The sequence below is a fragment of the Semicossyphus pulcher genome, unplaced genomic scaffold (assembly GCF_022749685.1).
Source record: "Semicossyphus pulcher isolate SPU_LCO1_2020_fin unplaced genomic scaffold, fSemPul1.0.p SCAF_18, whole genome shotgun sequence".
Classification (NCBI taxonomy): Eukaryota; Metazoa; Chordata; class Actinopteri; order Labriformes; family Labridae; genus Semicossyphus; species Semicossyphus pulcher.
Genome location: NW_027211691.1, coordinates 4,775,085 through 4,802,958, shown reverse-complemented (window position 1 = coordinate 4,802,958; position 27,874 = coordinate 4,775,085). Strand labels below are relative to the sequence as shown.

The following is a 27,874-nucleotide window of genomic DNA, read 5'->3' as shown; positions in this document are numbered from 1 at the left end:
CAGGCTTCCTCTTCTAATGCATCTACTCTTTCAGCACTAATCCATCCCTGCTCTGTAAACTACATGACTCCTAACTGTTATTAACAAAGCCTTAAAAACAACAAATCCTCTAAAAAAGGCATTTATTGGTTCAGCTCTTAGTAATGTGATAAATTAAACCAAGCAGGGGTCTCCAACCCGGCTTCAAGAGAGCTCCCTTCCTGCATGTTTCAGGTTTCAATCCCCTGAGAAGTTCAATGGGTTGATAACGAGCAGATTATTCAAATCAGGACTGTTAGAGTACGGACAAACCTAAAACATGCAGGAAGGGAGCTCTCCAGGAGCAGGGTTGGAGACCCCTGAACCAAGGTATGCCATCGGAAGCCACAGTGTAATGCTTACAACATATCCAAGATGGTGGACGGTTGGCATCGGAATCTCTTCAATTTACATCTTGTGAATGATCCTTCTTCTTCAACTTTGGATGCTTTTAATCATCCTGTTAATTGTCGCTCTTCTGGTTTCGCACCGGTCCCATGACATGAACATCATCTCCACCTGCTTGCTCCTGGAGAATGTTCCTGACTATCACCTGCTGCTTTCACACATCGGCTCACCCAGGCTGGCGGGAAAGAGTCAGCATAAAGTTGGGGTGAAAATGTGTGTGTTTGCGTTCACACATGCAGCCCACCCGGACAAAGTCAGGAAGTTTTCAGGAGTGCAGTGCATGTGAGAAAGAGGCTTATCTCTGCACTTTTTTAAGCTGCGTTATTGTATAATTCAGGAGAAGCAGCAGGCCGGGCTATAAACTTTACAAACTAAGTCTCAACATTTTTCGCAGAGGCCTTCTCCTCTCCAAAACCAACCAACCAACCAATTAATAAAACTGATAAAAAGACTGAATAAAGTAGTCGGGAGCTTGGAGCCAAAATGTTGAACTTTAGCTGCCCATTAGCTGCCTTTATTCACTCCCCCTGTTAAAGAGTAAGTTAAACAGTTGATGACGTGACTGAAACACTAAGAAAGTAGTCAGCTAGAAATGTCCAACCAACAGCCACACTTATGGTAAACTCTAATAAACATTAGTCTTACAGGCAACACATGAGACTAATCGAGGATACAGGAGTTTGGAGCCAATTTGGACACATAAATTCAGTCGGATACATCCCTAGTATACAGTTACTGTGTTGTCTTTATAATGTTGAGATGCTTTACTGAGCAACCACATAAATGCAAAGCGACCAGGTGTTTTCATTCTGCTGATGTTTGAACATATTTTTAACCTATGTGGAGTAAAGTGCTCCGATGGCCTTTCAACATTTGACACCTTCTCGCCCCCTGTTCCAAGAAACCTGTCTTTCACCTCGTGCTGAAGTGAACCACTTCCTGTGTCTGTCTGTGATTTTTGGCTGGTTTTGTGTGTGTGTGTGTGTTTTGAAACGGCTCGCTGGTTTGAGGTTTTGTCTGTGAGGAAGTTTCCATTTCCCTTGTGGGCAGCTGCCGTCTGTTGAAGTGGTGCCCCGCAGCGTTGTGCGTTGTGGAGAGCTTAATATTGGCTAGTGGCCTGTATAATTCCACCTGTGTTTATATGCTAATGTGCTCTCCTGCTCACATGTCCATATATCTCTTGCTAACACACACAGAAGCGTTCCACAGAGGGTTAAAGGGTTATGTTGGAGTGTGGCAGCAGAGGAGATGTGTGAAAATATGCCACTTGAACCTCCAGGGCGGCAGGGTGCGATTATCTGGGTCACATTCTGGAGAGGAGGATCATTAAATGTGGAGCATTAGAAATCAGCTACATGAGAGCAAACAGTCACTAATGCATATGCATGCTTCAAACACAATCCTACAGCTACACTTAAGTGTGAAGCACACACTGACTCACACCACTGTTTGCCATCCTCTTCCTTCCTTTGCCGCCGTACCTAAAGCTGAAATGACATTGTGAGATAAAAACACTCCTCGCTGTGTGTTTGATTTTCAATTAACCTGATTCTCCGGGGTTAATACCCTGATGCGCCGCAATCAGCCTGCTCAGCGGCTCTGAGGCAATCCCACTCCGTTCTTAGCAGTAATGAGTCATCATCTGTTGGAGACATGCAGACACACTCGTCTTTGTCTCCGCCGTGGGCCTTCTGTGAAGAAATAAAGCAGAAAGTAACGCACACAGAAAACTTTAAGTAGACTCAGCCTCACTGTCAGGTTCGACTTCTGCTACTGAGCCAGGTCACCTCCGTCCAGGAAAGATGGTGATTTCAAGTACGGCCTTCTGTGGGCGTGGCACAATCTAATAGCAGACAGGATATCTTGGGGCTCAGAGGTTTACAGGGTGACTCATCCTTAATTGTTGTACTGTGTTGCTTCATTATTCGCTCGCTCTTGTATCAGCCTGAAGCTGTGACCAGAGATTCATTATTGATTTGTTGTTGAGATGCACTCATGTATCATACTGGATACGCTTGTTCCAGTCTTGTGTTGTTTGGATCTTCAGTTTTGAGATTGTTTTCTGTAATTGGGAACAAGTCACTAATGCATATAGGCATTACATCTGGTAATATAACAAATGATTAAGACTGCAAGCGCCTCAGGATCTCCCAGGACGAGCTGGAAAATGTTGCTAGGGAGAGGGACGTCTGGGCTTAGCTGCCACTGCGACCCGACCCAGGATAGGTGGAAGAAAATGGATGGATGGGAGAAAAGAGAAATCTTTTTCGTCTAAAAATGCAAAATTATATGCAGCATGCAGATCTTCATAATAAGAAAGCTGTAACCAGAGAGATGTTGGGGTTGCTCGATCGATTTGTCCCGTTCTAATCATTCAACATTGCAATTCCACCACAGCAGCGTAAAGAAGTTACGCCCTTATGCAGCCTTTGCGATCTTACATTGAACCTCGCAATGCCGGCGAAGCCTCCCCAGTGTGTGTTTTTAGTGTTATGCCGGCTATGTTACTATCTCTTATGCCGGCTGAGAGGTGGAACGACTTCGCCCCACCATTCTGCCTCTGTGCGTTTTACATAGAAGGCGATGCATACAAGAGGCGGAATGATCCCGCCTCAAACTGGGAGTGTAAAACAGGCTTCAGTTTTTTGCTCTCAATTTTTTACTGCTCACATCTAAAATAAAATGTCTTTTAATATCCACATAACCAATATTGGTTAAAATAACATTCAATGACAGAAAAACTCCCTTTGCACTGACAATATGTCGACCCTTGACTACAGAAAGCCAGCACTGCCGCCATCTTTGACCAAGAGCATCTTGTCTAACTTTTAAAAAAGCATCTTTAAGGAGCTCAACTGTTCATTTTGGATACATAACACAATTTTTTACTCTAAATGGGATGATGATTCACAAAATCAAAATCATGCTGTATTAAAGAAGAAGACTTCCAGCTAGGAAATGTTTACTGATACCCTTTTCCCACCAAAATTTGCGCGTTGACGCAGGTTTTTCAGACCCGGGAAGACCCACTAATAAATGCCGAGTGTCTCTTTTCCCGTTGCCAGTGAAGTATACTCCTGTCGGTCTCTTTTCTGCTGCGTCACCATCTGATGTCACCAACGCGCCAGAGACGTGGTTAGTAAACAGTGAAGATGTTACGGTGGTTAGGCCATCATAGCATCCTGCCGGAAAGTGTCAGAGATTAGCGTGTTGACACGGGTTTTGTGTTCCCATCACTGCTGATCGGAGTCGAGGCGATAATTACCCGGCTCTACTGCAGAGTCATTTGACCCGGGTCTGAATGCCGATTGTAACATTTCCCATGAAGCCAAAAAGCCGGGTGTTAGCAGGTTTTTTGACCAGTGGGAAAGGGGCTTAAAGTAAACCAAGTGAGCAGTAGGCTTCTTTCCTGGTAGAGCGATATACAATTAGATTTTTGCAGCCAGGGAAGTCGCCCCCGTTTGAAACAAAGTGTTTTTAAGGCACCCAGAGGCCCCCAGCTGTGTCTGATGGTCCCACTCTAAAAAACAAAGCAGACAAGAACTGTCACTGACTCTTTCCCTCACCTGGCTCTCCACAATGAAATGGTGACGTTCCCATGACACATAACTCCTCCCACCAATCTGCCTCTCCACTAACGAGGCAGATAATGGCTATAATCTGTCATCATCCTCATCTATTTTGGCTGACCTTTCCATTGACAGGCTGAGAGGAAGCACTGGGATCAGCTGTGATCACTTTGTTTTCACACACAGCTGGTGGCGGACTCACCGCATCTCCAAAATCTAATCTTGGTAATCTTCCCAAACATGCGACAAAGGAGGGAGAACTCAGTGGATTGTGGAGTTTGATGATTGCAGCTCGTTGGATGTTATTTGCTGCAGAAAATTGGGTTTAAGATGGCTTTTGTGGAGCTGTTTGTCGCTCAGAAAGTGCTGAGATTAGGCTGCTACAGTTGCTTTTGGCTTATTTTTTAGTAGCTCTCAGACTAGTTTTTAGTGCTATCTGCTCTGTGTGTAACTGGAGCGTGTGAACCACAGACTTTACGACCCCAGGATCGCGAACTCTGACCTTTTATGGCCTGTTGTGTGAACTTTGAGCATGGCCACCCGTCAAGCAATCCACTCTGTCTCATTCTCTTTCATTTCCTTCATCTGCTCTGTATCTTCTGTCACTCTTCCTCTCACTCTGTCTCCCTTCCTCTCTCTCTGTCTCTCTTCCTCTCTGTCTCTGCTTGTGTGTCAGAAAAGCTCAGGTCATTCAGCTAATGAGTGCTCCTATTTAAGGCGAGCACAGGAGCCCTAAATAGATCTCCTAAGATCCTTTAATCGGCCGCTGAGGCCTCTTCTGTTCTGTGTGACGACAGTCTAGATGCAGTGAGTCACAGTTACAGTAGCCGCCACCTGCCACATCCACATACCTGCTCGGGACCCCCCCTCAGCCCCGACTGGACTCCTCTATCTTTTCCGGACCATGTTTTCCTACCTGAGGACCCCACACTACATTGTGAGTAGCTGCTGTTGTCCAAAAGAAGGCTGAGTGAATGTGACTGGAGGTGTTAGGGCTTAGGCTGCTTGGCTGAGGGGAAAAGTAGAGCAGGTGTTAGTGGGTCTCGGCTCCTGCCATGGCCTCTGGTAATGACTGCAGAGCTGCAATGACAAACTGTCTCTTAGATTCAACTGTGTGCATCTCGATTAGTTTCTGCCAGTGTGGAAAATATTGAAGTGCTTTTATAAGCTTTAAGATAATGTTCGGGTTCTAGTAATAAGTGTATACTTCATTATTACGACATTTCACAGGTAGATGTTGTACCTATTAAGCTACATTTGTTTAGCAGAGATTCTTTATATTTATGAGGGGTCTAATTGTATATTGAGAATTGTGATAAAATATTTTGTGATACCTTACATATACATATTTAAAAAAAAAAAAATTCGGGCCGTTCCTGCCTTTATTGATAGAGAGAGGACCGTGGGTAGTGTCGGAAACGGGAGGAGAGAGTGGGGAAGACAAGCGGTTGAGGGCCCAGGGTGGGAGTTGAACCTGGATTGTATCCTCTTTAACCGCTGAGCCCAACCGGCACTCCTTGTGATACTATATTGATTCCCAAAAGACTGCAGCGATATTAAATAAAAAGTTTACATGCCAATCTTTTTACTTTTTTTTACTGATATATGCAAAGGTAATAATTTTGCTCAGACAGCAAATAAAAATGTTGCAGGGACTTTGATCTTCATCACCTGTAACTGTTCAAATTTAAGCAACACATCTTTAAAATTTGGAGATTACTGTTACTTTAAATCCGTAATTATTATTATTTAATTATTTATTTCTTGTAGACACGCATTGGAGGAACTTTTGCTTAAGGTCTAAGTGGAATACTTTTTGTAGTTAGTGTATTCAGTCAATGACGCTGGTTGTAAATACTGTATTTTGCATCGGCTGGACTAGATTGCTGTCAGGACTGCCAACAAACCTCTGCCTCGTATCATTCAGGTTTTGGGTTACGTAAAAGCAAAGAGGTTGATGGTCGCTTTCAGTGTTCTCTTTCAGCATCAAAAGGAGTCCATAGCCGCTCCGAGAGAGAGAATAAAGAGGACCTGACCTTCACTTAACTGCAGGGCAAATGCAGTTCAACTTGAACGCCCCGCTGATGAGGATGGAGCCTGTCAGTGAACAGAGCTGATATTGTTAGAAGTGACAGAGCCTCCAGGTTGTGTGCGTGCGCTCATGTCGGTGCACACAGGTGATTGTGTTCAGGGTTAACGCTGTTCCTCGACAGAGAATCAGTGAAAGGCTCTTTATTCCTCAGTCCTGACACACCTGCCCTCCTCAGACGATGGTCGGACTGAAAGGGTTACGCCATGTCGACTCCACCCCCAAATCACGGCAGTAACCACAGCTGTCAAAGTTTACCTGCTGTGGCATCTTTATTCTTCAGTCCTTTCTCTCCTTGTGTTCTTTCAGCCCGCTCCCTCTTTAAGGATCCAAACAACCCGTGTGACTCTACACCTCTCTTTAACCCCCCATCCTTTGTTTCTTTCTTTCCCTCCACCTCTCCTCCCCTCCTGTTGTTGTCAGCTGCTCAGCTGCAGTGACTGAAGGCTGACTGACCATTGTTTTCTTCTGTACCAAGAGCCCTTGTGTCCCGCGCCATCTCTGCACTTCATGTGGCACCGCATCAATAGACCTCAGGCCTGCTGCCACCAGGCCCCCTGGGTCTGCTCTGTCATTCCCATCAACCCCCACCCACCCCACAATCTGTAAGGCGGTCAGGGTTCTAATACAATAGAGCCTGGTTTAAAGGGTCACTTCACCTAAAATACATTTAACCTTGTCTTCTTACCTGGACTTCTACGGAGTACACCTTGATGCAGAGGGATGTTAGAGAGGTACACAGTTGTGGCAACACTGATGCAGACTGCTGTTCTGGTTGTTGGGGTGTGCAGATGTTATCAAATGAATATGATAATAGAACATGACTCTTAAGTTGTGTTGGGACCAAAAGAGAAGCGAATGAAAGTTTGACTGCAGGACAAGCAGAGAATATTTGTTCTTGCAGATGCGCTGGAAAACCAAACGCTGACATGTGTGGGCTCATTACAGCATCTGGAGGCAGACATAGATCAGTGAATGTCACCACCTTCTGAGGGAACTGTTTGGATTAACTTACTTTCGCTACAAGCTACTTGAAGTTGACCAGTCACATGTTGGCTAAACACTTGATTGTCACTGGAGGGGGTCTTTAAAACACATTTTGCTTTCATTTGATTACAATAAATGGGACGATACGATGCCGAAATTTCTACATCATAAAGCAGATTTGTAAAAAGTCAGATACTAATACTTGTTTTTTAAAAGGCGTTTGGATCGAACATGTCTGATGCAAAGTCCAGGACTTAAGGAATATGTTAACGCTGATAGGCGATCCGCGCACAACGTCATGAAAATGTCGTAAATGAATTTGTGTATTCTCGTTTTCTGGTAAGATATATTGGCCTCGATTTTTTTTGGGAAGCTGCTCATGAACTGTTATTTTTATGCTGTAATAATCTGCTGAGTACTTTCTAAATTAATTAGTTCAACTTTTTTTATGAAATGTCATCAAATAGTGAAAAAGGCCAAAGCGTTCCCTGATTTGTATGAATAACAGTCTGTTCATTTGAAGTATTAAGTTTTTGTTTATTGAAAATTAATAAAACAATTGAGGTCCAGGAGACTGATTAATACTGAAAGACTTTTTTCATAGTCCTTAAAGAGATCTTACTGTAGCTCAAAGTTTTAAATATAAACTCCTTAAACAAAAAAGTCTCCTTGAGCAAACACAGAATATCCATGGCTCTGAACTTTGACCTCCCTGCAGATGGTCACAAAACGTTTCCCCGCCTGGCTCAATAAGAGTCAATTACTTCTCCAGTGTCTCCAAACTGACTGACACGGTCTGTGCTGCTCTGCCACATGAACGTGTGTAGTCAGTGTGTTATCTGCACATACATGGGCTTCAGTCATCTGAGACACACTTATCAGCAGTGAAGAAATGTTATGGAGGCGTCTCTGTTATCTAACATGTTGACGTCTCAGCTCTGCTGCCGTTGACTCTTGATATATTTGACATTTGTACTGTGCAGACAGAAACCTGATCTGTTTTTGTCACAGCCTCAGCTTGATGTGCTGATGTGTGTTCAGGGGGTTTTTAGATCCTGAGATGAGAATGGAGGAAGTGAACATGCACTTTTCTTGCATAAAATGACCAACAGCAGGAGTTTCATTTTGGTGACTGCTTTATTTCTCCTTTCTTCTGTCTCTGTTTTCAGTTTGAAACTGATTCCAGCCTGACATGTGACATCAGCTGTCCTTCAGCACGCCGTGTAATCATATCGACAATGGAAGTGCTCGACACATCCGGTTATTCCTCTCAGCTGCTCAGGATTTATAGGAACTTGACTGATTTAATTTGCTGCACATGATAAAGGCATAAACACACACACCGTCTATATGGCAGTCGATTTAATGACATTGGCAACATGCTTAGGGCCCTCATTAATTCTTCAGTCAGACACAGAAACTTCACTGCTGCATGTAATCTGCTTCTCCTGAGACCTAATCCACTAAAACAGGAAGAGCTGAGGGTCTTTGTTCCCTGTGTAAGGCACATTTTCCTTTACATGATGAGGCTTATGTGCTTTGCCTGCTTTTATTTGACACATGAAGCGAGTGTGTGTTAAACATGTGTTTAAGGGGGACATGCATGAATTCCCCTCCCCTCTCAGAGCCACAGAGGCTCACAGTGATGCTTCACGACAGCAGAGATTTGACTAAACGGGCGGCTTAAAGAGATTCTGTGCAAAAGTGAGAATATTTCAGCTTTCATGAGATGTTGCATCTTGTTCAAGTGTCAGCTTGACTGATGAAGATGCAGACATGAACTGTTAGACATGCTGATATTTGCACAATTAAATGTGAAAGCCATAACTCAGCTCTTAGGAAGTGGAGTTGTACCCATTTGACTAATATAGAGACTGAAAGTCTGAGATGGTGGACTGTGACTTTGGTCTACAACATGACAGGAAGTAGTTACTTGAGAAGACCGCAATACAACCAGCATTTGGTCAGTTGAATCTCTGCAGTGTTTTTTTTAGCTGCGTCATTGTACAACAATAAATGCAGAAGCAACAGCATTGCTAAAAACTTTACCGAACAGGTCCCAAAATGTCCCTCGTGTTCATCAATTTATTCACTGCAGAGGTCTTCTCCTGTCCAAACTAAACAGACCCTGAATTAAAACTGGTGAATTTATTGAACAAATCAGTTTAATGTTGAACATCAGTGTATCTCCGTGTTCTACTGCAGGGGCCACGAGTCGTGCTGCTGCAGGGGCTGCGAGCGGAGCTGGTATTCGCTCACTGGCTAACATAAATCCTTCATAGGCTTAAGTTCTATAGTTTGGTTAAAGACAACTGACAAAGACAGGCTGGAAATGTTTTAATCGCTGATGCAAAGGGAAACGATGGAGTCCTTCAGGTTTAATAAAAGATTATAAGGCTGATGAACGAGTTTGGTGTGAAGCTGAAGTTAGAAAAGGAGTAAGGACGAAGTTGAGAGTTGGGGCACAGAGCCAGGTCTGTAAAGAAATGTTTGGTTGGGAGGAGCTTGTGTGCATCCTATCCAACAACTTTGATGAAATGGGATGCTGACTGAATGCGAGGCCAACATCAGTGTTGGACCTCACTGATGCTCTTGTCACCCTGAAGGCAGGTTCGTACATCTTCTGGTTGAAAACAGGAGGACTTGAGGTGGTCATTATGGTGGCTATCATCTGGTGTCTGTTCACTTCTGGCCGTGTTGTTTAAATCTTTTCCTTTTAATTTTCATTCACCCTTTTACTTTCAAACTGTAATGATCTCTGAATTAATTTAACAGAACATAAAACCGTCCTTGAATACAGCCGAGTATTTTGCTTCTGTGATTATGTTGATTATGTTATCATCCCATTTAAAATGAGATGGAGCGTTTTTGTGGTGGAGCAGAGGGAAATCAGCGCTCCCACCCCCTCGTCGTCTTCTGGCCTCCTGCAGCTCTCAGAAACGCTCAGAGTGTCTCTGTTTCCACATAAACAGAGCAGATTAGCAGGGAGATTTGAAGGAATATTAATAACCTACAGTAAACCTCAGCCAGCTGACTGCCAGCCTCTGACTTCTGCTTCAGTCAGAGGGGGAGAGCTCCTGTATGTTCCAAACTATCACATGCTTTAAGGATGTAGCTTGTGCTTGCTGGTTATATATCAGTAATGTTGTAAGATGTATTGTATCCAGAGAGAAGTTAAGCTATAAAAAACTGTCAGCCAAAAACAGAAATGAATAAAACATTTCAGTCGGTGGGACTGAGACTAAGCTGTGGCTGTGAACCACAACATCCACAGGGAGCCACTTTGTGTAGTCTCTCTCTGTGTTGCTGCCTCATTGGCAAAAAAATCCCCCTCATTCCCAAAATAACATTTGGGAACAAACATTTTAATGAATAAACATGTAATTTATTCAAATTGGACCCACATAGCCTAAAACATGTTTGTGACAAGTAGATCTGTTTATTTGGGTGCCTTCCTTCAAAGTGACAAGCTAACAGATAGCTTTAGCTTTGTTGTCTTGTAATGCAGGAAGTTAAAAGGCAGAAAAACGACCTATTTCATTGTTTCAAATCTAAAATGCTTTCACTTAGTTTTTCGGGTCATGATGATCTAGTCAACAAGACATCCTTCTTTCTTTATAAAGAGGACAACAGTCACCAAATGCTGATTAAGCATTCTGCGATCCGCTGGGTCAGAGTGACCGCTTCGTGTACAAGGCATCTTTTGTGCTTATTCACTCAACTTTGAATTTGTTCAGATGAGGATAAAACCTAATCAAATATGCAGCCCACCCAATTTGAGAGAGAACGCCGACACTGGTTACAGCAAAGGCTCCTCTAATTAATTCTCTGTCTCTCACCTAAAAAAACTAGCTTTTGTTATGACACACCAGGTAATCAGATCTGATAGCAGCTGGGCTTCTAAAGTCCGACATAAATAGGGCTGGGTATTGACAAGGATTTCTCGATTCAATTCCGATTCGCAAGGTCCTGATCTGATTCAATATCGGTTTGTTTAGGCGTATTTCAGTTACAGTATCAGTGCACCTCTAACCTGCTGCATTATCAACACTTTTAATGTTTACCATAAGAATTGACCCCAATGAAGTTACATCATGTACTTTGTATTTAACATGACAAACACACAGCACTCAACACAATACTACCATTTTTATGAATTAGACAGCTTGTGAACTTTTTTTTCCAGTTTCAGATTTTCAGTCCGTACGTCTGGCTCATGGTTTTGATTAAACGAACTGGGCTTCAACTTTGGCCACGAGATCTCACAGAGCAAATAACAAAACCACACGAGACTAAGAGTTATGGGGAAAAGCATACTGTACAACAACATGCTGAAAATACACTCACGGCCAAAGCTGACACTAACAGAGAGTAACATAAACATCAGCGCAGAGGTAACTTACATGTTAATGGGCGCAACATGATAAAAAGAGTCCGTCAGAGATCACTGATGTCTCCGTAGTAGGTGCAGTAAACAAGTCCGGGCATGTCTCCCTCACCATGCTAAGTCGTGCGGCGACCTCTGGATTTATTAATCAATATTGGGTCATTCAAATGGGAATCGAAATTTCAAACCCAGCCCTAGGCCTAAAAACCTGGAGCAAACACGATAGAGAAAGACTCTTATCAGACAAAATAAGAATACAGTATAACTTGGACCCAGCTCAACTCAGGTCCCAAGTCAGGTCTTAGATTGGTGGAACTGAGTGGACCCATGAAGTAATGCTGAAACTAATGATTATTTTTTAATCAATAATCTACTTATTTGCATATTATTTACTTGTTTAATGATCTATCAGTAGGTATCCAGTGAAAAGTCTTTAGATTGCTGTTTCTGTCCGTCCAAAAGTCCAAGAAAAACCATAAAGCTTTGCTACGTGTAAAACTACACCAAACAGAACAAGCTAAAACATAATGTATTTGTTTCTCTGCTTCAAATTGAAATCAGAATAGTTGTAAATTAAATCTGGTAATCAACTGCTCATCTCGCTTTACCTCCACACCACACTATAGGTCCACGCTTCTTCAGCCTCCGTCCCGCCCCGTCTGACCAGCCAGTCAGCACTCGGGGGAGGGAGGCGGTGTAATTAGCTTAAACCAATCATGCTGAATGCATGAGGCAGGATTAGTCATTAACAGGGGGGCTTAGCTGTCAGCTGTCAGCCACAGAGGAATGCTGCTAAGTCTCTGCTGCAGCCCTTCACTCCCTGCGTCCAAGAAATAATCATTTCTGGAAGCAAAATAGTTCCTTAAATACAGTGGCTCTGTCCGCTGTACCGGTTATAGCCAGAGCTCTGCTTGGCTGGATTGGGCTCCTTGTGTTAGCCTGGTTGATGCTTGTTTCCTGTATGAACATGATATTGTTATGGCAGAAGAACTGACCTGTAAACAGTCTACATTTACCATGTTTCAGAGTCCCAAGTGTGGGAATCTAATGTGTAATGTTAAGCGGTGTCAGCACAGAACAGACCCTCTGTTTGTTTTGGCCCTGCAGTGGGAGAAAACCCGGTGGCAGTGAGTCTGAACACAGAGTCTGTTGTGCGACCACTCGAAATGAGTAATAAGAGAGACGTTTGGCAGCGCCGCTTCCATTAAAGAAATTGAATTTTCCTTCGGCGTGTCGTCAATATTTTTTTCCCCCCCAAACCTGTCCGTGACTAAACAGAACAAAGTGATGCTGTCAGGCCGCTGGCAGGTCGTTTGACTTCTGCAGCCAGAATTCATTTATCGGGCCCTTCCTGCTCACTGTTCTCTCTCAGGAGTGTGCGCACAATCCATCACATCCTGTTCTGCCTTTTTATTGGATGGTTGTGTGGGTAACAGATTGCAGCGCTGCTCTGTCATCCCGTCCCACCAGCCCGGCTGTCCGTCTCACACTTTGATCACAGAGCACAGATTGTTGTGCAGCCTTTAGAGAAGAATGTATCTGAGTCTAGGGTGGTCAGAAGAGAAAGAGAAAGGGGTGTCGAGAGGAGGCAGACTGGACAGACTGCTGAGGGTCTGGGAGTCACTCCTGCTGTGCAGATCTGTGGCCTTTGAACCCCCAGAGGAGAGAAACGTAGGAGTCTGCATAGCATGCACATGTGCACATGCAGACTCTTTGTCTGAGAAACACTGAGAGAAAAGGAGTGAGTGGGTGAGAGAGGACAGGCCTGCTCACACCAGCGTTTAAAACGGTCAAATCCTGTGTCTATTCTAGTTCATTCCAGTGGAGTCGCAGTGATTAGTAGATAGTTATTAATTTTCTGTAAACAATTATGGGAATTTAACCTGTTTAAGTCTGAGACAACTGTGAGTTATAGCTAATATGCACACTTTAACATTTGTTCATTTATTGGACTTAATATCGTCATCGCAACTAGCTAGCTTGCGTTAACGTGTGGAAAACAGGGGTCATGCACAATGAGTGCCAGGCAGATTGGCACAGGAGGGCAGGTAGCTAATGAGTTTGCTAGCTGAGCTTTAGCAAGATTGTTAACTAAAGATGCCAGTGGACGTCGCAACAGAAACCTGTCGCCTTATTTCTTCTTCCCCTCAGATCAGAAGAAGCTCTCTCACCTTGCTGTATTGCCAGTGTTGCTGCATCTTGCGCGAAACAAAGAACAAATTTGCCGTTGTGTGTTGTTCTTCTGTATTTACACGACAGCGGCCGGAACTTCAACGCGCGTCATAGCATTGCGCCGGAAAGGAGGCGGAGATTAGCGCGTTGACCCAGGTTTATGTTCCCAATCAGAGCCGAGGCGATAATTACCTGGTCTACCGCAGAGTCATTTGACCTGGGTCTGAATGCCTTTCCCACTAAGCAAAAAAGCCAGGTGTTAGCGAGTGTTAGCAGGTTTTTTACCAGTGGCCTCATTCCCTGATTTAAGCACTTTCTTCCGAAGCCCAAAGACGAGTTGTCACTGCCTACTGCCAGGCCAACCAGCTAACACGTCAGCAGTGGAATGTCATCCACCGACATGCACTAACTAACGCTGCGAGTCCAGTCAGCGTGACACCGAGCTTCAAAGAGGCACAGTTTTGTTGTGCTGAACCACTTTGTGTTGTGGGCCGCTCATTAGAAGCTCTGGCCAGGCTGCACAGATCTGATGACTGTACCAAGACAGAAAGATACACACACCGGGGGACACTGGGACAAAGCATGCCCAGGTGCTGCAGGGACACAGGTGGTGGTGCCGCCTCGAGCTGCCTGTTACACAAATCATATCATTCATGCTGACAAAAGGGAACGTATGCAAAAACATGGCCTCTGATTCTGTCTTGGAAGACGATATCTGAGACACACATTAATTTTACACTCCAGGAATATCTCCTTATGCTCTAAAGAGAAGACGTGGACTAAAAGGAGATGCCTCTCTGCTCTGATTGGAGTTTAGCCCCGAACAGAAGCCAAGCGCTGCGATCCATTGGGTGCTATAAAATAACCATGGATGTGTTGTCCCAGATATGAATTGTTGGATTCCCTGGCTCTAGTTAAGCTCCCTTACTGGCAGACTTGTTCTGCAGAATCGGCAGGCCAGTATGGCAGGCCGGTTCTTGGCCAATGACTGTGTCTCCCAAGAAGCACATGAGACTTCACATGAGGCTGCAGGCTTTCCCCGTTCCTAAAATCCACCCGCTCCCTCGCTCATTAACATTTCAGAGGAAAATCAGATTGGAGAGGAAGCGTGCGGCACAAACCTTCTGTTCCTCACACAGGCGACTGTTCAAAGTGCATATCTGCTCTTTTAATATCGTTTATGTTTGTGACAGATCAAGACAGATCATTGTGACACAGAAACAGCTGTCACTTGCAGCTTGTATTGTGGACGATTAAACTGTGTTGTGTTCCTATCTGGTAAAGTCCCCTTTTCTGCAGCCTTGAAGCTTCTTTGTCTGCAGTATCCAAGCTGCAGCAGCTTCTATTAGTTCACTTATTCTCCATCAGGCTACCAGGGGTTTATCAGAGGCAGGGTGTTTGCCCACACACACAAACTGACATTTAGTCGAGCGCTATCAGCTCAGGACCAAAAGGTTAATTGCTCTCGTCTCTGTCAGGTTGCGAGCCTCGGCGGGTCCTCTGATCTGTGAAATGAAAGTCGCTGTCGTCATCCTGGCGAGCGAAAACATGCTGACTCACTTTCATCCCTTTTTTTGTGCTTTCACTCACAAACCCTGCTCATGTTTTGCTGACCTGTGAGAGTGAAATCATTAGCTGAAGTCCATTAACATTCACTCGCTGTCCAATCTCTTTCGCCCAAGCAGACTATCAGGGCTTTTAAAATACACCTTCCTGGACTGCTGTACAAGGCTGGACCTGTTTGATATGGAAAGTAAGGAGCCGTGTTTGCTCTTGTGTTCATGTTGATACACTTCTCTGCTAGAGAGAGAGAGAGAGAGAGAGCGAGGGGAGGGGGGGTGTTTCGGCTTGTGAAATGCCACAAATGTGATGATGGGCGACTGGGCAAATGTGGCCTGACGCCCAGCGAGGTGGAAATGTAGGTTAATCTGGTCATATGGACATCACGATCAGCATCATACGTCCTGGAGCACATGGAGAATGGGGGTGACGGAGGGAGGGAGGGGGTGCAGCGGGGCGTTGGCTTAGCCTTGGAGGGGGCAGAGAGGAAGCGAAAGCAGGAGGTTCGGTGCATGATTATCAAAGGATGCAGCAGAGGAAGAGAGGCGGGGAGTGTTTGCCGTGTGTGTGGACACAGAAGTGAGAGATGAAGGAGGAGGGGGCGGAGGTCAGCGGAGAGAGATGAGAGGACAAAGGAAGAGAGGGAGAGGAGTGGATTGATGCATTGGCTCTGAGGTGGTGTGCCCCCCCTCCTCCCCTCTAACCCCACAGTCTATCTTCAAACAGCCCTCTGCGTGACCGCCTGATTGGCTGGGTGTCGCCATGGTCACGGATGCAGCTCTGTCACTCACCGTGCCACCTCTCCCCCCCCACCACCACTTCCTTTAGCCTGCTTTCATGTAATTCAATTACACAATCACTTATGTAACGCAGTTAGGGGAAACGCACACACGCTCTGAGGTGTGACATTGATGCAGACGCCATCTGTGATGGAAGAGACGGAGACCTTCGAAACTCAACGCAGAGTTATAATTTTAGCATCACTGCTGTCTTTAAGTTAACATGGGAGACTTTTCTTTAGTTCTGAACATGAAATGTACTCACATTCATATCTGATCTGTGTGTATGCGTCCAAGTCTTATCAGTGCTTCTGCATGTGTTTGTCAGGCAGCTTTAAAGTGCAGTCCAAACTTTAACTTATTATTCTAACGAACGATCCAAATGTTTGCATGAATGAACTGTATTTACTTATTTTCTATGTGCACAACCGAGTGCAACAACAGTGTCTTTAAGTCTACAATGACAGCTGTTATTTTTCACCTTAATTGAAGACTTTCTACAGTTTACTCAAGTCCCTTTCCCACTGGTCAAAAAACTCACTAACATCTGGCTTTTTTGCTTAGTGGGAAAGGTTACAATCAGCATTCAGACCCGGGTCAAATGACTACATGACAAAACCTGGGAGCGATGCTATGCTCCGTCCGTAACTTCTGCGACTCCCCGTCTCCATCCAAGCAGCGCTCGAACATCGTTCCAGATTTGTCGGCGCCAAGTTTGACAAATCTTCACTGTCTACTAACCCTGTTTCCAGCGTGTCAGACGGTGACGCAGCAGAAAAGAGACCGAAAGGAGTATACTTCACTGCCGATGGTAAAAGAGACAATCGGCATTTATTAGCGGGTCTTCTCGGGGTCTGAAAAACCTGCGTCAACGTGCTAAATTTCGGTGGGAAAGGGGCATCATGTAGCTGAGAAAGATGTGCAAATGACCTGGGGTTCATGGAGAGAGACCCTGGAGACCTTCAATTCCAACCATTTAGAACCTCAGAGGTTTTATACAACGCAGTTTATCGAAGCATACTGAACCCTCAAAAGCTTTGGCAGGTTCATGTTGCACCATCAGGTTAGTAATATATCATGGAGCTCAGCGATTTAGAAATGTATGTACAGTACAAGCATTAATAGTTTGTGTGGACCAGTGTGGATCTGGAGAAGTGATGTCATGTGTTCTACTTTCTTTGTCTCAGTCAGCATCCAGCAGCAGCAGCAGCAACATCATGAATAAGCTGCAGATTCTGAATCAGCTGCAGCAAGATGACTGACTTACATCCCAGCCCTGTCCAAGAATACACAAGCATTTGAGCTGCTTCTGTGTGCAGTGTATAAAGTATGCCTCGGTGCATGATGCTGCAAAGAGACTCATAATGCCTCAAAGTGCAGCATGGAGATGCTGCAGTGTGCGTTGCCATGTGTGCACCGAGAGAGATCCCTCCCCCTCACGCTTCTCTCCTCATGGCCTGATGCATTTGATGGAGACTCCCACCCACTCACCAGCGCCCCTGCTCCCCGTGCTTCCTCCCAACCCAAGAGAGGCACCCAGTGGTCTCAGGGTGCAACTGCAGCCTCACATCCCTGCTGCCCTCACCCTGACCTGCACTCCTTTACACACAGAATAATTTATGGTGCATGGCATTTTCTAGTGATTGTACAAGCACAGTGGGACAGGAGGCTGGATAGACTGGAGGAGGGGGAGTCATTGAGTCGTATTCCCAACCTGGTGATAAATACAGGGGCTACAGTAAGCTGTGCTCCAGCCGCAGAACATAATCTCATCTGGCTCCATTAGTAAACCAACTCTCATCAAGTCTTTTGCTTTTGCTGTGTTCCTTCGTTCCTCTCGGCCGTCGCTGACTCTATTAGACCTCACAGTTGAATTAATCACACATTTCCATGCTGGGCGTGCCTACACACTCTCCGGGCTGCATAATGCATCCTAATGCAGTTAGTGGGGGATTCTATACTGTACTGGCCTGTACTCTGAAACTCATTTATCACGACTGTTCTGCATTCAACAGCACATCTCTCCCTCTCTCCTCACTCCTGCCCTCTATCTCTCCCCCAATCCATGCCTCATAAACACCCCTCTCTCCCTCAGAGCTTTATAAGCGATCCCTCCCGCCCCCTCAGGTCCTTTTCTATATTTAATTACCTGTCAAAGACCCCGGGTCTCAGTCCCCTGCCTTCCAGCTCTGTGCCACATCTTATTCATGTCAAACTAGACAAGGCTCTGCCTATGAGAATACAGTGATAGGAGATTGAGAGGAGTGACGGTGCATGTTGGGAGGGACTCGTCTTCACTGACCACAGATTTACGTGTGGAAGTTAATCTCTGGTTTTTGAAATGCATAGAATGTTAATTTACATCTGTATATCTAGAGTAGGTGTTGGTCAGTGTTCACAGGAAAATGCGTGCAGAAATCAAATGACATTTTGAACTTGAGTTCAATCTGTTGATATAAATGATGTGAAGAAGCTGGCCTGTCACTGATTTCCCATGTAAGGAAACAAAGTAGTGCCAGAAACTGAAGAATACTTCATCATCAGTGAAACACATTCGAAGGTTTATGTACAGGTATTACTCAGGCTTGACTGTGTCACATTTATTACAGTTCAGCAAAGCTAGATTTTTCTTTAAAGCTGCAGTAATACATTTTTTGGCTCCCCTGGGAAGTGCAACAAGCTATAGTCACAGCACTGACATATTGTTACATCATGAAGTTGTTATGGTGAAAAACCTATTCACACATGCAGTACAACAGAAGGTGTTTCTGGCCACCTGACATATCTGACAAATACTCTTCACTAGCTCCTGAGGTAAATATGTTGCACACACAGAACAGTACAGTTCTTGGCAACAGACCCAAAAGGTTGTTAAGATGCTAAAGATGCTGAAACGCTCCGTAGAGGTGAGGGGAACTGTGAAGCCCAGATAACTCTGAGGCTTATCCCTCACAATGGAGTCCCTCTCATAGCTTGCAGCTATTTGATCCATTGTTAAAGACCCCCTCCAGTGAGGGGTGTTTAACCTTGTAAACATCTCCATGTGGTGTTCTTCATGTGCTACAAGACATATCAGGGACAACATCAGCAGTCATCTCCATGGCTGGGCCTGTCTGCTTTTAACCTGCAGTGTACCAAGGACAGGCTGAACAACACGTTTTCTGATTGGCAGGTTTGAGACGTCACAAACCTAAGGAGTCAATCCTGCTAATGGACGGGGTGACGCTATGCATATCATTATGTGTAACCTATGGCAACCACTTTGGCGATGCGCAAGCCAGCTGTAACTGCCGTCGTCATTTTTGCAAACTCACTACTGACTACTAACGTTAACGTTACTACTACTAATAACTACATTTCAAGCTCGTTAAGCTTGAACAAGTTGCCACTAAACGTTGGCAGAGGTGTGTTTTGATATCGTGATGGAGGGACCGGTTGGAAATGTGCATAGTGGGCGGGGCCTATGCAGATTTGTGAACTTTTAAATGAGGTAGAAGGAGGAGATGCCTTTGGAGGATTTTTACAAGGTAATTAAACGCATTTTGCAGAAAAAAAAACTTTTTTATATAGCATTTTATATGTCTTAAAACATGACTGGAGCTGCTCTTTAATATTATAATATTGATTAGTGCAGCTTTAAGCTTTATAGACTGCAATTTCTTTGAGTCTCACTCATGCTTGATATATTTTCGTTGTTTGTTAACAACACTTTCAATTAAGTTTACTGTTTTATCTATCATGTTTAATAAATCCACCAAAAATGTCATTATGGCATGTGTTTATTTTAAGGGAGAACTGAAAGAAAACCCTTGCCAGGAGACATCAAAGAAAGTATAGACCCTTAGATCTCATGTGTTAACATCTCTTGCCTGCTTAAGGAGAAAAAGGTGTAAAACTCTTAAATATTTATCAGCGTCTGCCTTCATAAATCAGCATCAACCAGGCGCTAATGCAGAAATGCTTCAACAAGCATTTGCTGTCTGCAGCCTGTGTAAGAACAGATATGAGTTTATGATTACATAACGTCTATCAAATGTGTAGTTAAAAAATAAAAGCCTCTTAGTGATTATTAGGGATTAAAGAAAGGAGATTAAACAAAACGGAAAATAGGAAATAATGTCTGTGAAACGTGTTGTGAAAGGACTGTGGTGCTGAAAGATCATTGCAACACGTATTGCAACAGTTCTAGTGAACTGTCAGAATGTAGCACTTTAATCTAATATTAATTGCATGCTTTCCATAGTATGATTACACTTTAACATTACATCTGTTATTAGCCTTTTCTTCTGCAGGCACAGATCCTTCAGCTGTGTCAAAGTTTGTTTACTTCCCACTATGATAACTACTTTAATGCTTCCTCTTGCTCTCTTCCTCTGCAGCTCTGTCTCTTCATTTGCATTTTACTCTTAAACACTAGGCAACAACTCTGCGTACACACTCTTGCTCAGTGCATCATCACCTCAGCACTCATGTGTTCAGGTGAAAGACGAGAGCAGGACGAGGCGGTGCACAGAAGCGATCAGTGAGAGTATTATATTTCCTCAACACACTGAGTCACTCCGCTCTGCTGTGTTTGAGTACAGTGGCCAGGTTAAATATAGAGCCATTTGTCTGTGAATGCGTCTGACAGTGCCTAGTTAAACTCAAACAGAAACCCTGTCTGATAGAGGAAGCTCAGAGTTTTTCATTGTCATTTCCTGTTGTGTTAGATGAGTTTGTGGGCTGGTGAAGTTGAGAGATCCTGTTCCCCTTTGCCTCCGTCACACTCGGTCTCAGATTCCCTCCTACCGTCAACTGGAGCGCTACACCGCCAGAAGGACAGAGAGGAAGAAGGAGAGTGTGTATGTGTGTTGGAGGGGAGGTGAAGCCACAGGGGTCTGCATGCGTCCTATCGCACTTGATGGCCGCAGTGCATCACAATGCGTCGTGCATTCAACGTATTCAGAGGTTACAGGAGAGCCAGCGAGGACGATGACGAGGTGTTTGTGTGCAGCTCTAAATACAAGGTGACCAACTTACATGACACATGATGGACATGTTTGTCTGAAACTGTCTTGGAGGTGATATTTTTACATGCATGCTGTGTCCGGTGTTATATTATCATAGCACAGGGGGTGTCTGCCTCACTAACAGATGGATTTTGGATTTCCCTTTCTTTAAACTGCTCATTCTTACTTGGAGAACTTTCCGTCAGACGCTGGCAGACACGACCGGCTTTGTTCTGTTTAAACTGTTAAATTGAATTCCAGGTTTCATTAATAACGTCCTAATAAAAGTTTGCCTTGCAGATACTATGTGTCTGCTCTGCCAGTAAAACACTTGATCTTGAGTTCAATTAAACATCAACTGTAGGGACGCTCCTCCGCCGTCGTCTGCTGTTCCAGGCCTGTGTTGGACTCCTCTCTCAGCATATGGTGTATGTTACATAAAGCTGTCTGATACAGAACAGTCCAATTTCTGCAAAGAGGGCACCCATTGTCTCTTGACATCACTGCTATTTTGAGTTTGTTGCTGAGTTTCAGGGGAGCAGTTGGTCATCCTTTCTTCTTTCTAAAGAGGTATTCTTTAAAGGTGAGGTGTTTAAGCCTGAGTGATAAGTTGACTTGATCAATGTTTTCTCTGCTTCTCTCTCTGATATCTGTTTATTGTTCTGGGTGATGAAGTTAGAGATCATTTAGAAACGGACTTCAGGTTGTCTCAAGTAGAAACTGTGATGTTCACTGATGTTTAGCAGGGATAATTTTGTTCAGCTATATTTAATGTTCTTATTGACAAATGTTAGCATACTACCATGCTAAACTAAGTATAGCCAATGGGAATGTTATCAGTTTTGCAATTTAGGGCAAGGATCAGGGTCTAAAACTTAAAAGTCGCTCTACAATAGGTTGACAAACTATAATAATGTTCCTTAGACTTTAAAGTAATAATCTCAAAGATTTTCATGTAAATAAATGTCTGTTAAGTCACTATCTATCGCCGACTGAGGTAACACAAGGGGATTGAGCCTATGGCCCACTGATGATGCATTAGCAGTATTACAGACTGGGTGTCTGTGGCGACATTCGTGGAAAAAATCACAAGCGGTGCCCAGTTAGTGACGCGTTTTCCATCAGCCAGCAGTGGTTGGTCTGCCAGAGAGGGTAGGCGGAGCTAAGCGGCTGCTTTTCCGCTCTCTGCAAGTGTTGCGCGTAAACAGTAATCTACTATGGCTGAACAAACAAAGAAAAGATGGATGACTACAGATACAACTTCAAAAATAAGTGAAAATCCAAAGAAAAAGAAATGGCGACCGTCAGCCAGGAAAATCAAGAGTTACAACAGGAGCCAACTGTGGACGTCACACATGCGTCACTGTCTGGATATCTGGGAAGTGTGCTCCTGCAATTACCGTTCATCGCCACAGGTGCCGCCAAAGGGAACTTGAGATTACAACTTTAATGTGCTAATTTACAAATGTAAGCATGTTAGCTACCATGCTAAAATAAGTACAACTGATTGGAATGTTATTAGTTTTGCAATTTAGGGTCTAAAACTTGAAAGTTTGCACTAGCATAGGTTGACAATGTATAATAATGTTTCTTAGACTTTAATGAAAGCAGCCATCTAAACCCCTTTGCATTGTCATATTGGTTTGTTCTCTGTCTACCATTCACATTGAAAAGGCTATTTTAATTCCAGCTAAAAAAATCCCTTCAGCGGTGGGTATATCAGGATATTTTTTCCTCAATAAAATCGATATTAGTAACAGTCTCATGAATGCCATATTGGTTGGCCTCAACTGCTTCAGTTTTGATTCCAACTCGTGCAAATCCCTTACTTCATAGATATGCAATGCGGAATAGCTAAATGACCCCTTTAAGTACAGTTAAAGATGTTTCCTGGAAGGGAAGCATGAATGATATATGGGGAAATAATTGTGTCATTTGCAGCATGTATTCAAACACTGGGCCTGTGTTCCTCTGCGCAGTGATGCAGTGGCTTTGTGGACAATCCATTAATTACTGTGAGAATGAAAGAAGAGACCGCAGCAAAGTGTTTTGGTTTAACTTGTATCAAAACCGACGTCACTGCTTGTTAATTCCTCCCCCAGCAGATGCAGTTTGGTTTTTCCTGACTGAGTGGAATCTCAATAGATTTGACCCCCGCCTCACTCTCCGGCCGCACTCAATCATCTGCAGTTGGACTTGATCATTACCACATTATTCCCTAAAAACCCAATTAAAGCCGCAGCACGTTGGCTCCATTCTGGTTGTGACTGATGAGTCTGAACCCGGGTTCAGCCCGACCATCTTCTCTCAGCGGTTTGCCTCCGTGCTCGAGCACTTGCTGTGTGTTGGACTGAAAGTGAGAAACAGCGGGTTAACCTAAGTGAAAACAGCAGGAGGCGGCCGAAACCTTTCCTCTGCTCCTGCATGTGTGCAGGATATTAAACAATAATTTATGTGAAAAATATTCCTGTTATTCCAAGAACGGCAGGAAGTCCCATCTGCCTCCTGAAACCCGTTCAAATCCTCTGACTGAAGTGCGTTTCCCCCCGCATTCCTCACCTGTAGCAAACAGAGGAGACGTGCGGTGCTGGCTCAGCCCCCGATACCTCGTTCTTCTCTGCTCGGCCGTTTAGCCGCTCTGTGTTTTACGCAGTGTTTGGTGCTGGAGCTCCTCTACAGAGACACAAAGCTGGCATCAGAAATTCAGCTCAGCTCCAAACCACAAAATATTTTTCAGAAGCATTCAGAACCGTGTTAAATGCCCAGAGCTGTAGTCATGGAAACGTAGCTTTCTGGCTTTTTGTGCAGTGACCTTCGGATGCTGCCAAGTTTTCAAAGACCACTGTTAAAACTGACTTTGAAGTGCGTCTGCACTGATACTGTGGGGCCACAAATGTGATTATGTTTATTGTGTGGACTGTAGTTTGCTGTTGTTAAGCCGTTTAGAAAGAAACTGCAGTCCAGCAGAGAATATTCATGTGGAATAACTTTACATTTTGATGAATCATGTGTAACTTAGTAACTCTTCCTTTAGTCTAATCAACACTTTATCTTCTATCTCCCGTCCACTTCCTCTTAGTGTGCATTCACACATTCTTTTTGTTTCCCCTCTCTTATCATCTCTTGTCATGCAATTTCAAATATTCGTTGCTAAGACGATTTGCTTGTTTTGTAACAGATTGAGGTTCAATCCCTGCAACATGCATCCTGTCAAAATGTTCAATCTGCCATGTGCTCACGGGTCGCAGAGCTCTGCACCAGCATGTCAGAGACATAGACACTCTGAACCAGGATTATTTTCTGATCCGTCAGTTTGGAGAGGATTTTAACATACATCATAATGTATGGATGCAGACATGCAGAGCTAAATCCAATGTAAAATGAAAATCTTTGGATTATTTGGGTTGAAACATGATGTTTGAACTCTATATGAAATATTAGATTACATGTGCAACTGATGGGTCCTTCTGTAACCTAAGATTTGGAAGGAAGCAAGGCATTTATATAACACCTATCAAACACAAGGTGCTTTACTGGTGCATATAATGCATTGAAAACAGGACATTTAGAAAACATTTAAATAAAAAAGCAATGACAACAAACAAACAAAAAGAAATTGTGAGTTAGCAAAAAGTCAATCAAACGAAATGCAGAAACAAGATATAGATGGATTAAAATATAGTTGTGTATCTTATTTGTTTCAGCAGATCTCAGGTATACAGGGAGCTTGATCCACACAAACAGAAGGCTACTTCCCCTTGTTTGGTTTTGATCCTGGGAACACAAAGTTAACCTGCACCAGGCAACCTGAGGAGTCTGAAGGTTTCATATTGCAGAAGCAAATCAGAGATATTATTAAGATTAGATTTTAGAATCTGTCCTTTATCACACAGGAAGCAACACATGCTTTTGAACATGGCGGGCGTGTAGCCAGCGGTTCACATAACGACTTCCTGTCAAGACTTCCTTTTCTGCGTGCCGTTTTTCGGCAACGGGTCTTAAGTTTGCCGAAATAACATCATATTGCAGATTAGTATAAAGTGAAAATGAAGCTTTGTCAGGTCTTTCCTCAAGCGGAGAAGAAAACTGCTTTTTAAATAAGAAGTTTGTTGAACGGAGGTCAGACGGATCATGATGCATTCGAGGAAGTCTGGAAATCTCGCTGAAAAAAACAGCTTTCGTGACACAGCGTCAAGGAATTTATCTCAAGTTGAATTTTAGATCTAGAGCAGATTGTTAGCTGTTGGCATGCAGAGGTCTGTTTATAGAGATTCATAGGAAGCTAAATCATCGTCAGATGACGCTGATGGGAGCCGGGATGTCATTACGGCGCATTATGTTCCGCCTGCTTTTGCTCTCCACACAGCCACCACAGCCTGCTGATACGTGATTGGTCAATATTACTCGGACTACAAGCGTAGAAGAAACGGAAACCAGAACACTTGCCGTGCCTAAAAATCCACGTCCCTATATAGAGATTTGTAATGACTCTACTACTGAAGGGTCGGGTTCAGACATACAGCAGCCTCCTCTTCATTAGGATGCCAGCACAGGCTCATCCAGGAGAAAATTGAACCTGTTTTGCTCCAACATGATGCAACATTATCTGGCAAGGCTTCACATTCTCCAGTTAAGGCCTACATTGATTTTAATAGATACCACAGTGTTAACTTGTGTTGTTAAATCCTGTCTGTGTGGATTTGTTGCATCTGTTCTTTATGTTCATAGCCTCTAGTCTCTGGGCTCTGCAGACATATCAGTGATTACATAACTGTGCCGAGTCCATCTGGTTTGAGGACATGATTAGCATCGGTCTGATACGGTTCTAAAGTATCTGGAAGCCACATGTGGCATCTGATTGTATCAGCAGCTGCATCCTGCCGTGCAGACCGTCAGAGAGTCTCACTTCCTCACCTTTATGATGTGAAAAAGAGGAGTTTATGCACAGCAGCAGGTCTGTTTCTGCAGCTAAATGTGCATGTTTGTGACTTTGACTTTACAGCTTACATTCCATATCACAGTGCAGGATGTGATGGCTGCTGGTTTCTGTGCTGGAAGGGACCAACATTCCTGCAGATACTTAGATCTCTGCAGACTCTGGAGTAATTTCAGGCATCCCTCTGGTCATGGAATTCCTGGAATATCGTTGGATTTTCTGAGGAAAATCAGGACACTCCTGAAAAGTCAGGGAAAATCTGCGGGAAAATAAGCATTTAGATCTGTAATAAAATCCTGTTGTGAAATATAGAATTGCATGATCTGACCTCCTCTGTCCTCTTGTCTTTTCCTCCACCAGACCACATCGCCCACAGGTACAGGCCGGTCCGACTCGCCGGTCTACACCAACCTCCAGGAGCTGAAGATCTCCCAGTCCAGCCTGCCGCCCATCCCATCCGGCTCCCCTCTCCACATCCTGGGCGACTGGGAGACACACAAAGACCTGAACGGCAGGCATTTCTACTACAATCGCGCCACCGGAGAGCGGACCTGGAAGCCGCCGCGTACCAGGGACACCAGCGGCAGCACCAGCAGTATCCGAGGAGACAGCCAGGGCACGACAGAGAGTGAGGTGAGGGAGGCTGAAGCTGTTTCTTTGTGAAGTCTTGCGTTGTTTATACACTGTTAAACAATATACATATTTAAGCCTTTTTGACCCGCAGTATGTGTGATCACATGCTGAACCACAGGATTCAGCTGTTTAGTTTGAACACGAGGAAAGGCTGACGTTGTTGAGGACAGTCTGTGAAAGGACTCTCTGGTAGTCGTGTTAAACCAACATGTTGTGGTGAAGGTGTGGTGCACCTCAGCGGACTCTTAAAATGCTGTTGTGGTTACTGAAGGTCGGGAAACAAGTGTTCCTTTGATATAGGGAAGTTATGCTTTCCTGTCAGGTTGTTGTTGTTTCCTGTCTAACTATCCCACACTGCCCCCATCTGGCGGTTTGGATAATTGCAGTATTGTGTAAGAGAAAGTTAGAATGGCTGCTTATATACAATACTGTATCCAGTGTTATTGGAATATAATCAGTTTCAATATATATAATATATATAAGAAGAATCCAAGATGTCACATGTGAGGATTAGTTATTTTTTTAATTGTTACCTGAAAAGTTTTGTACTTGAGACTTTTTGCTGAGCAGAAAAATAAATACATTGTTGACATGTTACAGAACAAAAAGATTAGTCAACTATTTAAAATACACACGCTCATACACATTAGATTTATTATTGTGTTAGCAATGTTTAATGTTGTAGCTTGTTGAGATGTAACTTTTTGTAAGGACGTTGTTATTATTGGAAAATGCTTATTTCCTGTCTTGATTAGACTTTTTAGACTTCAGACTTTGTTGTCCCCAGTGGGGAAATTCGTTTTCACAGCCAAAACTCTCAGACCAACAGCACATGTAACATCCACAGCATCAAACAGCAACATCAGAACAACATCGCTCAACAGGGCCTATTGTTTAGGGCAGCTATGGCTGCAGGTATCCGGCTTTTCCCAAAGCGGGCTCTTTTCCATCTCAGAGTCCTGTACCTGCGTGGTGATGTGTGTTAGATCTGTGCTTCTCAACCGCAAGTGGGTCGCAGAGCGGTTTTCAGTGGGTCACAGATCTGTGCTTAAGAAAAAAAAAGTTGTGATAAAAAGTCTATGCTGCGCTTTTATTTTGAAAAACATGGCTTTCCCATGGCGTACAAGCAGCAGTAGTGTAGTATATTCACACTTGCATTTATGTTGCACTTCTTTAGTTTAGTTCTGTTGAAAAAGGCTGTTAAGTGAATTGTTGAGGGAATATTTTCCTCTTATGCACTGCCACCTGCTGGTCTTTTTGGTTGACTATTATGCTGCTGTGTTTTGTGATGCTGACATACTGTGATGTTTTGTTCTGTCTCAGGAACAAACTGTGCCTTTTTAAATAA

The 27,874-nt window shown here is 43.9% G+C and overlaps 1 protein-coding gene across 4 annotated transcripts in view; it reads left to right on the top strand.

Annotated features, from left to right (window-relative positions):
* Positions 1-27,874, top strand: part of arhgap12b (Rho GTPase activating protein 12b) — a 69,891-nt gene that overhangs the window by 26,320 nt on the left and 15,697 nt on the right. For all 4 annotated transcript variants that reach the window (XM_069667334.1, XM_069667333.1, XM_069667332.1 and 1 more), the window contains exon 3: positions 26,254-26,526. In XM_069667334.1, coding sequence (XP_069523435.1) covers positions 26,254-26,526 — 273 coding nt within the window. The remainder of the gene's footprint in view (positions 1-26,253; positions 26,527-27,874) is intronic.